The sequence below is a fragment of the Equus caballus genome, chromosome 1, assembly GCF_041296265.1.
Source record: "Equus caballus isolate H_3958 breed thoroughbred chromosome 1, TB-T2T, whole genome shotgun sequence".
Classification (NCBI taxonomy): Eukaryota; Metazoa; Chordata; class Mammalia; order Perissodactyla; family Equidae; genus Equus; species Equus caballus.
In genome coordinates, this window is record NC_091684.1 from 59103580 (window position 1) to 59118959 (window position 15380).

At 48.8% G+C, this 15380-nt stretch overlaps 1 protein-coding gene across 2 annotated transcripts in view; it reads left to right on the forward strand.

The window, feature by feature from the left end:
* Positions 1-15380, forward strand: part of MACROH2A2 (macroH2A.2 histone) — a 50856-nt gene that overhangs the window by 33493 nt on the left and 1983 nt on the right. The window contains exons 4-8 of one of the 2 annotated variants that reach the window (XM_005602433.4): positions 1174-1371; positions 2429-2539; positions 3983-4082; positions 8326-8415; positions 14312-14486. In XM_005602433.4, coding sequence (XP_005602490.2) covers positions 1174-1371; positions 2429-2539; positions 3983-4082; positions 8326-8415; positions 14312-14486 — 674 coding nt within the window. The remainder of the gene's footprint in view (positions 1-1173; positions 1372-2428; positions 2540-3982; positions 4083-8325; positions 8416-14311; positions 14487-15380) is intronic. The other variant, XM_023644212.2, reaches the window with a different exon arrangement.

Sequence of the window (15380 nt, forward strand, 5' to 3'; positions counted from 1 at the left end):
CGAAAGAATTCTGATCATACAAGAGAAGAACAAATTCTTCTAGCTAGGTCATTCAGAGTGAAAAGAAAATTGCCTCTGGAATAGGTACCATCATATGTTCTGGATCTTGCCAGGCCTTTTCCTCTTTAAAAGCAAGCTCTGTGTGTGGCTGGGGAACGCGCAGCACACACGTTATTCTCTTTACAGTTTCTTCACCCAGGCTTTCTTGACTATTTATTCTGATGAGGGCAGGAGAGTGCTTCCTTATATATTAGAACTGACCCCCTATATTTCAGAACTGACTCCAGAGTGGAGTGAATCCCCCCTAAGGATGTGCAAAGTGGCAAATAAATAGGATGAGAACTTTTATTTATATTTATTTTTTAATCTCTTTCTTCTCAAGCTGTCTGTGGTGAAGAATCAGTTCTCATTTTAAATCCATCGTGGACTGATAGTTTCCAAAAGTACAATTAAAAAAATTTCTAGAAAAATAAAAAACGAAAACATACAAACTATAAACCATAATTTTTTGTTATTAGATCCAACAGAAGTACAATAATTCTGTCAGTTTGCTATAAGAGTTTCTAGACTCTTCCTTGTGTTTTTGTACTTCCTTTGTCACAGACAGGTAACTAACAGTTTGTGGACCAGCCCTGGTTGCAGACCATACTTTGAGTAGTGCCATTTAGGATGTGCAGAATGTATTCGTGTGGTGGCACATGTCAATTAGTGAGAGGAAACAGATCATTTGGGAGGTGCACGGTCAAGCATGTTTAACCGATGGAATGCATGATCCAAAGAGCGGAGACCACTGGTCTGTTGTTAAGTGGGTCTAGCCTGAGCATTAACCTTTGAACCTAGTTTCGTCAAGCTGCGCTCCCTGCATGTGAAGCTCTTTATCCTCTGTTATGCCTGGAATGCCAGAGCCCTGGACAGCATCCCTGGTTTCAACCTCTATACCCCTTCATTTTGCTTTGCTTGTTTGGCTTTCTGTACAAGATCACAGCTTGCCTTGATCCCTACAGAGACACGCTCTACGAGTGAAACGAGAAAGCCAATTAAACGGCGTACTCTGCAGTATCTTCCAAAGGCAAAGACCAGATTTAACGCTTGTTTTGCCAGCCGTTAGAACCGTATTGAATCCAGAACTAGCAAGCTGTTCGCTGTCCAAGCTCATGCGTTTTCTCTCTTCAGCTATTGAAAGGAGTGACCATCGCCAGTGGAGGCGTTCTGCCCAGAATTCACCCTGAGCTGCTGGCCAAGAAGCGAGGGACCAAAGGCAAGTCAGAAACTATCCTCTCCCCACCCCCAGAGAAAAGAGGAAGGAAGGCCACGTCAGGCAAGAAAGGGGGCAAGAAATCCAAGGCTGCCAAACCACGGACGTCCAAAAAGGTGAGCGCGGCTGCATCTGTGAGCGTGGGATGCTCAGAGCGGGGGGAAAGTCGAATGATCAAGAGATGAGGGTGTAGCCAGCACCGCTGAAGGCTGGGGACTGCTTGGTGCTGGGAGAAAAGCACAAGAAGGTGTATGGAGAAGAATAAAGGGCCCTTGAGACTAGAGCTCGAATCCTTAAGCAGGATCCACTAGAGGTTCCCAAACCCAAAGCGTGGGTTGGTCTTCATGTTTCCAGATCCCTTCCACTGCCCCCAGCAAAACCTGCCGTGAGAGATGATAGCCCAGAAATTTCTTTGCATTTCCCTGCAGAGCTCCCTGTTACATCCTGAAAACCCTCCCGTCTCCCCTGAATAGTTGCCTGAGGTCAGCCGGTGGAACTTCAGGTCTTCAGAGAGTCTATATGCTGAGGAGCTGTAGCTCAGATGCCATTTGTGGCGTGATGCTTCCTGTGCTGCCCAGCACGGTGACTGCTAGCCACATGTGGCTATTTAACTTTGGGAATTAAAATTAATGAAGAGTAAATCAAATTAGAAATACAGTTCCTCAGTTGCACCAGCCACATTTCAAGTGCTCAAAAGCACTGAGCAGCACGGGCATGGAACATTTCTCGGATGGTGGAAAGTTCTATTGGACAGTGCTGCTTCAGAGATGGTCAGATTTTCATTCTACCAACCTCCATGGTAACACAAAAGATTGTACGAGTTTCCCCCACTACCCCCGAGCCCCGGGGAATCCTGGGGAGAAGAGAAGTTGAGCGGTGTGCTGTGAATGGCCCCACACGGTTCTGACGCTTGTCATAAGGAGCAGGTGTTGAAAAGAGCAGAATCACGTGCCGTGTCCAGGGTGCCCTGTAACACACTGTAGTTTTGGCGGGACTCTTGTCTTTCCCTCATATTGCTGTCTCTTGCTTCCCTCCGTCAAAAACAGCAGAACTTAATGCCTGACCACGTCCTTTCCCATCCAAGTTGCTGGTAGCTGTGGGAAGAACTTAATAAAGCCGCTTTGGGCTTTCTCTGGATTATTTTCCATCTGTCATTCTGATTTCTACCCATAGTCCAAACCGAAGGACAGCGATAAAGAAGGAACTTCAAATTCCACCACTGAGGATGGGCCAGGGGATGGATTCACCATCCTGTCTTCTAAGAGCCTTGTTCTAGGGCAGAAGGTAATAAAGAGAATCGTAATACACTGTAGTAAAATAGCAGTGCGTGTCTATAACCTACTGTTTACAGCAATGGTGCCTCCTCCATCCCCCGCTCCCCTAATACGGCTTTCACTCTAGTCTTGAATTATTCATTTTTAAGCTAAAGAGCTACGGCAGTGTCTGCGTTCGTTGTGAGATTAAACAAGCTCTTTAGCACTGAGAATTGTTCATGCTGACATTGGTCAGCCAAAGTAAGCGTAGGGAATCTTTCTAGTCACTAGATGGGATGGCATTACTGGTTTTTCTGGGAATTCCTTATGCTCCAATTATTTCTGTGCCCACCAAAAAATCCATAGCCTGCTATCTCCAGCAGCCTTTGGGAGGGCTGCCTTCCATGGTTCAATGTCATGTATCAAAGAAAGAAAATGGGAATATATGTTTCTTGAATATCCCCGGTGTTAGAAATAAATTATTTGCCAATAATTCAGTCGGCTTGCCTTTCACAACAGCAGAAAGAAAACAAACAGGGCTATACATTTGAACAGCCTTCAGCAGCACAGCAGCCGTCCAGCCAGACATGCAAATAATTCATTCCCACAGGCGTAAAGTTTACGGAACAGATAATTTATCTACCAGTCAACTAGGGCTAAAATAAGATACATGAGGACACAGTCAGTTCATCATATCTTTGGTAGCTGAATGTCTGCAGCCTGACAATAGTGTGAGCCTCTCTTGAAGCCATTTGGAAGGGCATGTTAGAAAGAGCAAAAATGTGGCAGATTCCTACTTCATCTCTGATGAAAGCAGGGAACCGCAGAGGTGGCATTTCTGTCCCCTCTAAGGGCTGTCCAGAGTTCCATGGTGATTAGCTCTCTCTCACTTCTCTAGGGGAGCAGAAAGCTCTTGCTCACATGGGGAGATGATGGTGAATGCCCTCCATTCCGCTCAGCCATGATCGTATGGGGTAGCATTTCACTAGTGTAGCCCAAGACTGTGGTCCCCATACGGCGGGGTGGCCAGGTAGGTCAGAATCCCGGAGCCCATCGCTCCTCTCCAGCAAGGTGGTCCCTGCACCCAAAGGTCTGTACTGAGGGGAAAGGAGAGAGCAAGCCCTGGCTCCCTCACAGGAGCTACTCATAGTCACCGACACCGGGTCACCCAGATTGGGAAGCAAAGGCATAGCTATAAGGACAGAAAGAGGAGGGGAGGTCCCATTCCTACTCCTGGAAAGGGGCAGAGCTGTTACCTGCTCCTAGCCTCAGAGTGAAAATCCCATCCATTGAGCTCAGAAGAGCACACTGAAAACTGAACACCTGGGAAATGAGACGGTTGCTCTGTGAGCAGCCCTTTCTGTTGACATTCGGCATAAACAACTGAGAGAATTAACAGGCGTGAGGTAAAATGTCAAGATTTCTAATAGGATTTGATCCTTCCAATGCTCTCCATCTTTTCTTCCTGACACAGCTCTCCTTGACCCAGAGTGACATCAGCCATATTGGCTCCATGAGAGTAGAGGGCATTGTCCACCCGACCACAGCCGAAATCGACCTCAAGGAAGACATAGGTAAGGTCCTGAGACTTCGGTGGAGGCGCCATAGAATAGCCACTGTTCCGGCAAGTTCTTGTGAAGGCAGTCACTGTCAACTGGGTATCCCCAGCGTGGGCACCGTGTCAAACTCTGCCTTTGTATGCAGTTGAACAGCATTACTAGAGAATAGTTTTGTTTTAAATCTGCATACATTTTTGAAGTTTTCATTGAAGTATTATATAGAAACCAATCATTTGTGCACAGCGTGATGAGTTTTTCTCAGAGTGAGCACAACTGTAACCAGCACCCTGATCATGAGCAGAACCTTACCAGCACCCCAGCAGTCCCCCCCCAACTCACCATTCCCTCCGAGGGTCACCACTGTCCTGTCTCTGACAGCATCTAGGGGTGTCATCCGTTGCGGATTTTATATAGACGAAATCACACATTATGTCTTCTTTTGTGTCTAGCTCCTTTTGCTCAGCTTTGTGTTTGTGAAATCGGCCCATGTTGTTGAGTGTGGTGCAGGTCATTCATTTTCTTGGCTGTGCAGTATTCCACTGTACGAATATACCACAATTTGTTAATCCGTTCTACCATTGGCAGTATTTGGGTAGTTTCCAGTTTGGGCTATAATAAGTAATACTACCATGAACATTGTTGAACATGTTTTGGGTAAAACTTCACGTAAGTTTTAAGCTTGAATATTGAGAATGCCATTGGTGAAAAGGAAACAGACATCTGGGAAAAGTTAGGTCGTCTGAAAGGCTATACCTTGAGTTCCTTTACAAGTGGATTGCCGCCCGTCCCACGAGTGGTGGGAGGAGTTGTCAGCAGGCTGGGCAGAGGAGCTTGGGAGGGTAAGCTATCAAGGGCACTAGAAATAATAGCCTCCTAAATGGTCACCATCTCACCCATGTTACAAGACGGCGGTGCCTTCAACTCTCCGATGAGAGAGTGAAGTGAGCAAAGGGCTTTCTCCCTGGATGCAGCGCTGGCCTCCAAGGTGGGTGATGCCGGGCGAGTGCTAGTCTCAGCCCTGGGTGGGAGCACAGAGGCCCGGGCTGCTGGGCTCACTTACACTTCCTTTTTGGCATCAGAGGCTACCTCCTTTGCTGAAAAGGAGATAGGACAGCACTGGGAGGATAAACATCATTACAGAGAAACAGGACTTCTATTGCAAACGTAGAGAAGGTCTCCACTCTTCAGACCCAGCCCAGGCCCTACCAACTGCCCTCACCTCCTCCTCTGTGGAAAGGCTCCCCCTAGTGGCCTTAATCTTGAGCTCTGTTTGGAAGTGTCCTAGCTTCTCATAAGCAAACAAGTTGCAGTGTTCCTGCTTTATCTATCGTACTTGCATTTTCATATCAGGAAAACAATAAAGATATTTCTCTTTTTTTAAGTGGTGTGGTAATGGTAGAATAGAAAGAATACTGATATTGGAGCAAAAACTCAAGCTCAGATCCCAGCAGTGGAGGTTCTAGAGCCAGCATGGGTCTGTGTCCTGGATTCTCTGAATCACTTCCTAACTGTGTGACTTTAGGCAGGTTTCTTAACCTCTCTGAACCTCAGTTTCCTCATCTGTAAGTGAAGATGACAATCATATGTGTCTCCTGGAGGTGCTGTGAAGATTAAATGAGGTATCACATGGATGGGGCTCAGCACGGTCCCGGGCTCCTAGGCATCTGATAAATGATAGTCTAGCATTGCTGAGTTGTTGGAAAGGGTCCCTCCCATCATGATTCCATTCTCCACTGCCATTGCCCAAACCACTCACCTGTGCAGATAAGGCCCTGACTTATTCTTTTTTTTTTTTTTTTTTCCTTTTTCTCCCCAAAGCCCCCTGGTACATAGTTGTATATTCTTCGTTGTGGGTCTTTCTAGCTGTGGCATGTGGGATGCTGCCTCAGCATGGTTTGATGAGCAGTGCCATGTCCATGCCCAGGATTCGAACCAACGAAACACTGGACCTCCTGGAGCAGAGCGCGCGAACTTAACCACTCGGCCACGGGGCCAGCCCCTGATTTATTCTTTTTAAAGCATTATATGTTATTACAGAAAAGTTCAAGCATACACAAAAATAGCAGAAGAGTATAATTAAACTCCACTCACCCAGCTGCAATATCATCAACCCAAGACCATGTTTCTTTCAGCTCTACCCCCACCCCCTTTCCCCAGATGTCAGACTATTTTATCTGTGAATGTTTCAGAATGACAAGGGCTATTGTTTATCATGTGTGTGAGGAAGATTGTTGCTGAGCTAACATCTGTGCCCATCTTCCTCTATTTTATGTGGGATGCTGCCACAGTGTGGCTTGATGAGTGGTGCTAGGTCCACGCCCAGGATCCAAACCTGTGAACCCTGGGCAGAAGTGGAGTGTGAGAACCTAACCACTATGCCACCGGGCCAGCACCACAAGGGCTGTTTTTTCAATGACATAACCACAGTACCATTAGCCCAACTAAAACAATTAATATCATTAAATATCCAGTCCACGTTCAAGTCCCAATTGCATCATAAGTGTCAGTTTACTTTTTTTATTTTTACTTTTTGATTCAGGATCCAATTAAGTCCACACATTGCATTTGGTTGATAAGTCTCTTATTTCCCATAGGTTCATCTGTCTCTTCATCTCTTTCTCTCTCTCCCTTTTTTTTACTTTTGCAATGTATTTGTTGAGGAAGCCAGGCCCTTTTCCTAGGGGGTTTCCCACGGTCTGGATTTTGTTGATTGCACCCTCCTGGTGTCATTAAACATGTCTCTTCTCTGTCTTTCTTGTAAGTTGGTAGTTGGATCTAGAGGCTTAATGACGTTCAGGTTCACACATTTTGTTAAACCCACGTGGTCAGTGATGGAATGTCTTCTGTCAGGAGACTGTCTCCCCGCCATGCTCCGTCTCCGGGTTTGTCAAGATGGGGCTGTTCTCATGCAAGCGTTCCATCTTCATTTCTCCACTGGAGCTTCCGCAGAGAGACAGTCTCGCGTCATGTCTCCAGGCTACCTTCTGCTTAACCGCTTCCTTCCTTCAGGAAAGGGGTGGACTCACTTCCCTTTGACATGGCCCCATCCAGCCCTGCCCCGAGGGCAGAGAGGAGCCACTCAGACCTAGTTTGCCTGGAGCCAGCGGGAACCTGGCTACCAGCTGCCCTGCCCAGCCTTCTCCAGGCTTCTGTGACCCAGCAGACCAACGCTGGCCGGGAGTCGGAGGGCCAGAAAGGAGACTGAGAGGCACTTGGCCTAGCCCGTGATCACCATTTCCACGTAGTGTCACTGAAACCCAAGCACAGTCATGAAGAAACCCCCTCCCCACTCCTAGAATAGACATTTTTCCTAAATGATCTGCACAATGTACTGTGGCCTCAAAGTATACTTGAGTGTCTGAGTGTGGAGCCCAGCCTCTAGGGAAGCCTCTGAACTGAATAATAAATAATAATAATAACAACAGCAACTAATAACCATAGAGAGAGCTGAGACTTGCCCAGACATCCAGATCACCAAATTCATAAGAAGAAAAAATACCTCATCCCCGACTCGAGAGCAGGCCATCCTAGTCTGGACAGAACACGCACATGTCATCTCAGAGGCCTGAGGTGCACAGAGGTGGAGTCCTGCCAGCTCCCGGGGGTCCACATGGCCTCTGGAAGCCCAGCCCAGAAATAGTGAGTAGGAAATTGAAGACTTGAGGGCTCTCCCAGCAGGACCGTGGTCATGAGATGGGAACAGGACCCCAGAGCTCTCCACCAGACGTTCCGGCTGAGCCATCTGTCACCTTAGGCATGAGTTCCCCATGTGGCTGCATCCCCACCGGTGGCCCTGGGACCACGGAGGAGCTGGTGACTAGAGGCAGGCTGCAGGGTCTGTGAGCTGCTCCCAGTGTGGGGAGCTGCCATGAAATTCGGACACATTTAACCAATACAACGTGGGTACTGAACCCAGAGAACTCAACACTAGAGCCTCAGCTTTTTAAAAAGATCACCTTTAGGATTCATGCTGGCAACTGCTTTATGGCGAAATCACCCCCTAAAACGTTCCTTTAAAACCATTTCTAAAACTAGAATCTAAGTTTCTAAGACTAGAGTCTAAGTCCTGCTGGGCAGAGGCCCAGAGACCCTGCCACCGTGGCCACTGGCAGCCAGTCTCTCAAGTGCAAAGTTTGCTTCCTACTTTCTAGGCATGATTGGGTTGTTTTTTTAAGGCCTAGCAAAAATATGTCAAATAGTATAATTAATGACACTGAAAAGAGCAACTAGAATGGCTTCCCGTTGTTCTCCTTCACAGGTAAGGCCTTGGAAAAGGCTGGGGGAAAAGAGTTCTTGGAAACAGTAAAGGAGCTTCGAAAATCCCAAGGTCCTTTGGAGGTTGCTGAAGGTAAGAGGGGAGCTGGGCCACACCCCCGCACGGCCTCCCCACCCTCCTCTCCAGCAGGATAGGCTTCATGCCCGTTCAGGTTGCAAAGCAAAATATGCCATAACTAATCAGAAAGCTGTTTTGGCGTCTCTTAGATAATTTGAGGAGCCCATGGAGATCATTTCATATACTTCGGGGACTAGAAAGCATCTGGATAGTTCCAGTCAGTTTGCATCAGATCATCCAAAAATGGTCTGGAGCTACTGGATAACTTTGTGTGTGTGGTAAAATGCACATGACATAAGGTCTACCATGGTAACCATTTAAAAGTCTACATACAATTCAGTGGCGTGAAGTGCACTCAGAGTGTTGTTCTGCCATCACCACTTTCTAGTGCCAGAACTTTTTATCACTCCCAGTAGAGCCCAGTTAAGCAGTCAGGCCCTCCCCTAGACACTGGCGACCACCAGTCTGCCTTCTGTCTCAATGGATTTCCTCTTCTGGACATTTCATGTGAGCAAGATTATACAACCCTGAAATATTGAGGAGGCTTCTTTCACTTAACATAATGTTTTTGAGGTTCATCCGTGTCGTAGCATGTGTCAGTGCTTCCTTCTTTTTTATGGCTGATTAATATTCCCTTTTTTTTGTCCATTCATCACTTGGGTTGTTTCCACCTTTGGCTGTTGTAACTAGAGCTGCTATGAACATTTGTGCCCATGTTTTTTTTGAACATCTGTTTTCAAGGCTACTGGGGAGCTTTTTGACAGTTGGGTCCAACTTCAGATCTGGGTTCCCACCCACACCACCCCCAGTGACCACCTAGTTGGTGCCAAGTGCCGCCCTGAAGCTGGGCCTCCAAAGACAGCCCCCACTCCTGCCCTCAGCACTGGACAGTCTGGAAAGAAAGACAGATAGATATACACGTGAGCACAGAGCAGGCAGAGAGGTGGGAACAGCACTGCTGAGCTCTGCCCTGTTGGGGGGCGGGGGGCAGGTCCATGAGGATGTAAGACCCACTTGGGGGCAGGGACATGGTGGCAGTAGGGCACTGTGTGTGAGAAAGCTCGGGTCATGAGCCAGCAGGGAGATGGCAGGTAGGAGAAAACAGCAGCCAGAGATGAGCCTGGGCCCATGGGCTGTGCTAAGATCCAGATCTGACCCTATAGAGACAAGACAGGCACCTTTGAAAGTTTAAGCCAAGGACTGTCATGATCAGATGTGATTGCTCGGAAAGTAATGGGGGCTGCCAGTGAAGAAAGAACAGGAGTCCACACTTTACAGTCTGCCCGTAGCACTCCCCATCCATCTAGCAATGATAGATAGAATTTCTTTAAAATTTTAAGACAGAGCCACACTGAACTATAAGATAAACGTACGTGTGGACAAGGATAGAAGAGCTGCACGCGGCAGCAGCTGGGCACGTCTGGTAATATGCAGGGCCATCTGCAGGTCACCTCTTACACGGTGACGGGACCAGAATCACCTCATGCTTGGAGGGGAGCAGAGCCAAGCTCACTGCTCAAAACAAGGGCTGGATAGAACTCCCATGGCCTTCACAGGAGCCGAAGCTCTGACCTCCATGCAGGACCATGGCCACTGTGAAATCTGTTTCCTCCGGTAGCAGAGAGCCCCTCACCCAGGCCTGGGGCCATGTTGCCCACTGGCTCAGCATGTGGATCTGCCACGTACCCCGTATGACCATGAGACAGAGCTCCGAATCGGCCATATGAGACTGGATCTGGACAGGGGTCTGGGGAGGGACCCAGCAACTGCCTGAGAGGGTAGGAAGGAGAGAAAACCAGCCCCCACATAGAATGGAGGCTCTGCCACACTTCTAAACCAAGTCCCAGAGGCAGACATGGAAGGTAGAGAGCAGTATTTAAAAACTACATGGCTGAGAATTTTCCAGAATGAAAGACATGAGCTCTCAGGTTGAAAATATTGAGTATAATAAATGAAAAAATCCAAAACCAGGCCCATTGTGATGACACTTCACAAGTTCAAATATCAAGAGAGACCTGCAAAGGAACCCAGGAGGAAAGGCTGATTGTTTGTAAAGACGGTTCTCCTGGGCAAAGAATGCCTGGAGGCGGGAAAGAAATATCTTCAAAGCAATGAGGGGAAAAAGCTGTCAACCAAGAATTCCACACGTTGCTATGTTATTATTCAAGAGGGAGGGTAAAAGATGCACAACTTCAGACATGCAGAATTTGAGTCAGAAATCCACGGCCCCTTGCTGAAAGGACTGCAGAAGCCTCACTGGAAGAAACAGAAGTGACTGCAGAAGGAGGAGGGGCTGCAGGAAGCAATCACGAGCTGAGACACTGGTGCACATCTGCTTGGTCTAAGTATCCACAGTCGGGCCAAGAGTGGAAAGAAGGGAATAGTGGAAAAAATACTGGAAAGAAGGGATTGGTGAGGTGAATCTGGAAAAGGGGAGACAGTTCCTCAGGTTTTAATATCATATTTCCTTGAGTTTTAAAACACTATCATTTGTAAGATGTGCTCTTACTGTTTATCCCATTAAGAAAGGATAAATTTCTTGGGCTGGCCCCGTGGCCGAGTGGTTAAGTTTGCGTGCTCCGCTGCAGGCAGCCCAGTGTTTCGTTGGTTCGAATCCTGGGCGCGGACATGGCACTGCTCATCAGACCACGCTGAGGCAGCGTCCCACATGCCACAACTAGAAGAACCCACAATGAAGAATATACAACTATGTACTGGGGGGCTTTGGGGAGAAAAAGGAAATAATAAAATATTTAAAAAAAAAAAAAAGAAAGGATAAATTTCCAAGATGAGGTGTCCAATAGTAGACCCCACATAAAGCCACGACACATTCAGTTTAAAAGCAAGCAAGGCCTGAACCCACCATGCAAAAAGGGCAGCCAGTCCACATCTTGACCTTGGCATTGGGTGGACCGAGGAGAAAAAAGCCTCACTAGAGAATCTGAACCACAAGTCGGTACTCCCACAGATTTGCAGCCAAATCCAGTGTGGCCCAAACATCTCAGGCAAAGAAGTTAGTGGAATATGACCCTGGACTGGTAGTGTTCCCTGGTGGCATAAAAGCAAATGCAACTTCTCTCTGGAAGAACTCGGCTCAGTCCAGGCTGACAGCGACTGTAAGGTGCATCCTGATTTCAGCCGGGAAGCGGGCTGAGACAGGGCTGGGCAGTGGCAGTGGAAATGAAGCAGATGGGTCTGGAAGAGACAAGTCAGAGGAAACTGACTGGTGGGTCCAGTGACAGAGATGGAGAAAGGGGAATTGGGTTTCGGGAGAGAATGATGATCTCATTGGGCACGTGTTGGACCTGGGGCACCAGACGGGGCACCAGGAAGGTCACTGAGGTGCACATCACTGGTAAGCAGTTGGTGAAAGCTGAAAAGAAAAATGGTTTGCAGACGGCTGTTTAGGACCCAGGGCTGAGCACCTCCTGCAGCAGAGAGAAGAGCACTGGGCCGGATGGGCAGGAAGAAGAGAAACTCTTGCAGGAAACTGAGGCAGAAGGAAAACCACGGTGTCTCCGAGACCAGTAGCAGCTTCCCAGTGGGGCAGGGGGACCACCCTGAAGCCCCCTTTCCCTGTGTGACTCTGAGAAGGTGTCAGCCCTTCCACACTGATGGCTCACCAGAGGGAAAGTTCTGGAAGCTCATTGCAGTAGCACTGCCATCCTCAGAGCACAGGTCTTCACCAGGTGAAGGTGACTCACCAGGTGACATCAATCATATCGGATAAAGAGTGTTAATAGAATAATAATTTTCTACCAAATATCAGTGTCCCAGTCCTTGGCCCCTCTAGAGAACACTATAAATCTTTACAGCTACAGCTGCGTTTTCCATTTCCAACTGTCATGGAAATAGTCGTTTTAGGCTGATGTGTGATCATGAAACTTTCAAAATCTAGTGTAAATAGAGGGCATCAAAGGAATGAGAGGCACGCCATTTTTTTCTTGATTAAATGTTTGAGTTAACATTGCCATTAGGAATATATTCCTCTTACTTAAAAATGACTTTACATTAAAAAGAATGACATTCAGCTGGTAACGTGATCATATTTTAAATATACGTCAACCCAGTCAACCCGGATAAGTCAACCCAGTTTGTGAAGAGCCAGAGTCTCTCCAGCATCTGAGAGCAGCCAGGGCCTCGGGAAAATTGCCCCCAGCAGGCGGGGCCAGTCCCCAGGGTACGGGGGTCTCTGCAGAGCAACCCCAGACTCCAAGGCCAGCAGGGATGTTCTGCTTCTGTCCAAATGTACACGGTCGTAGAGTCACCCCACTCATGACCGCTGCCTCCGTAGTAGTGGAGGCTGTTGGCTGATTCTTTCGCTCACTCCCTCCATCAGAAGGCACGGAACATACAGGCTCAGCCGACAGACTGGGGGTGCCCCTGCACCCCCACGTGCAGTCAGAGCTTCTCCAACAGTGTGGATGTCGCTGGGAAACACTGCTCATAAACTAGGTGGGCATCATATATTTCAAATAAATCTTTCAAACCAACCCCACACACCGCTCCAGAAGGCAGCAGGCACACATTTATGTTACAAACGCTGCCCCCAGGGACTGTAGGCTGCCTAAACTGCCCCCAGCTCCCAGAGCCTGGCCACTCAGGAGGGCCAGGGACTCCCACTACACAAGTGGCACAGAGCCCCAGCTCCCCCAGGCGGGTGGCTTTGGAGTGAGCAGCACATGGCTGCAGCCACAGCTGCCCCAGGGGGCTGGAGAGTGGCCAGTGGGTCCGACTGAACCCCTCCTCTGGGGATCAACAGCCACAGGACTTCCCTCGAGCTCCTCAGCACCCACAGAGCTTATCAGCTGTGTCACTGGTGGGAAGTGGGTTTGGGGGAGTAAAAAGCAAAGTAAGGAGTATGATCTGAAATTATGGGATGAGGCTGGCAAAATTCAATTTCACCACCCATTTTGAACCCCTGCTGTTTGCAGACTCCTCGGGGATGTAGAGCTGATCAAAAGGCAGTCCCTGTCCGAGGGAGCATGCAGCCAGGTACAGCGGGTCCTAACATCATCAAGCACAGTCCTAGACCAGACACACTAGGTCAGGAGGTGTGGGTGGCCGGGGATGGACATATCTATTTGTTAAAAACCTAAAAGCCATTATATTGGTTTCCTGTTGCTGCTGTAACAAATTACCACATACCTAGTGGTTTCAAACAACACATGTTTATTCTCTCAGAGCTCTGGAGGTCAGAAGGCCACAGTGAGTCTTAAGACTAAAAATCAAGGTGCTGGCCAAGCTGGTTCCTTCTCAGAGGAGTGGTTCCTTGCCTCTTCCCGCCTGTAGGCTGCAACATCCCTTGGCTCCTGGCTGCATCACTCCAATCTGCTCTGTCGTCATAGGGCCTCCTCCCAGCTTTGACCTTCCTGCCTCCCCGTTACACGGGCCTGGGTGATTACATTTAGGGCTCGCCCAGATAATCCAGGATCACCTCCACATCTCAAAATCCTCCACTTAATAGCATTTGCAAAGTCCCTTTTGCCATGTAAGGTAGCATTCACAGGTTCCAGGGGTTAGGGCGTGGACATTTTGGGGAGGCTGTTCCTCAGCCCGCCACAGCCACCAGAGATGTTTCTGATGTGTACCTCTGGTTAGGAGCCATCGTCAGGAGGCAGCCTGACCTAGTGACTAGCTGGCAGACCGTGTGAAAGTCACATGCTGCCACATCAGCACTGAACACGTTTATCTGAAGCTTGTGCCAACTGTCCAAAGCAACTGCGACACAGCTCCTGCTTTCTGGTAAACGTGCAGTCCCTGCTGGAAGCATGGAACATTGTCCAGCCAACTCCTCCACTGCTTCCTAGTCCCCCCGCATCTAAGAGGTACACATGACGTCCCACCTAACCCCCTGGCTTAAGGTGAAGGCATAGGAAATTACCTGGAGCATTTCTCTCTCATGTCCCAGCTGCCGTCAGCCAATCCAGCGGACTCGCAGCCAAATTTGTCATCCACTGTCACATCCCTCAGTGGGGATCCGACAAATGTGAAGAACAGCTTGAAGAGACCATCAAAAACTGCCTATCAGCAGCAGAGGACAAGAAGCTAAAGTCTGTGGCGTTCCCACCCTTCCCCAGCGGCAGGTAAGTGCCCTCCTCCAGGCGGGCGGGGGGCTCTGAGTCTGGGCCTCTCCCTGGGCACCAGCTGCCCTCCCCTTATTCACACCTAGTCTGCTCATTCTAGAAGACATAACCAAGGACTGCCAGCGCAGCCAAGCTTGCTGACCAGGTGACAGGGCAAGAAACCCAGTTTCCATCCTTCAGAACACAGGGAGAGGGCAGCTTTGGAGAGCACGGAGGGCAGCTTGTTTTCTGAGAGTCTGCCGTGTTCAAAGCCCACGCTCCCACCTGCTGTCCCTGTCTAGGACACATGATCAGAGAAGACCAGGCTCAAAGGCCTGCCGCTCAAAGTGGTCCACGGCCAGTAGCAGCGACCCCACCCCAGACCTATGGTCTCAGCATCCCCAGGGGATTCCTGTGCTGCTCCAGGGGGCAGGAGAGCCAGGAGGCTGAGGCTGTGACAAATACACGCCGAGCAGTGGAAGGTTCTCACCGAGGGTTTGCTTTGGGAGGTTAGGATAAATGATTTTTTGTCACAAACCCCCACTGGGTGCAAGAGCAGCATTTCAGGGAAATAATGAGGCTCTCTGTCCTCACATGCAGCATATCCTCTCCCTGCACGCTCACAGCCAAAGCGAGTCACTGCTTTAATTTTGAACGCCTTCTCCCTTGAGAGATGCCCCTCTAACACAAACATGGTTTACACTCTAAAGAGTCTGTTTGGAGCCGTGGAAAGGCTAAGAGGGAAATAATGAGTCTAGCCTCCTGCTGTAATCCTACCTCACCCTAAGCAATTGGTGCTGGGTCTCCACAGCCCGGGCCCAGGGCACTTCAGGCTGGATTCTTTACATAGCTGGGACCACGTGCACGATGTTCTGGATTGCGACACAATATACAAGTGAGAAGAATTCATATTAG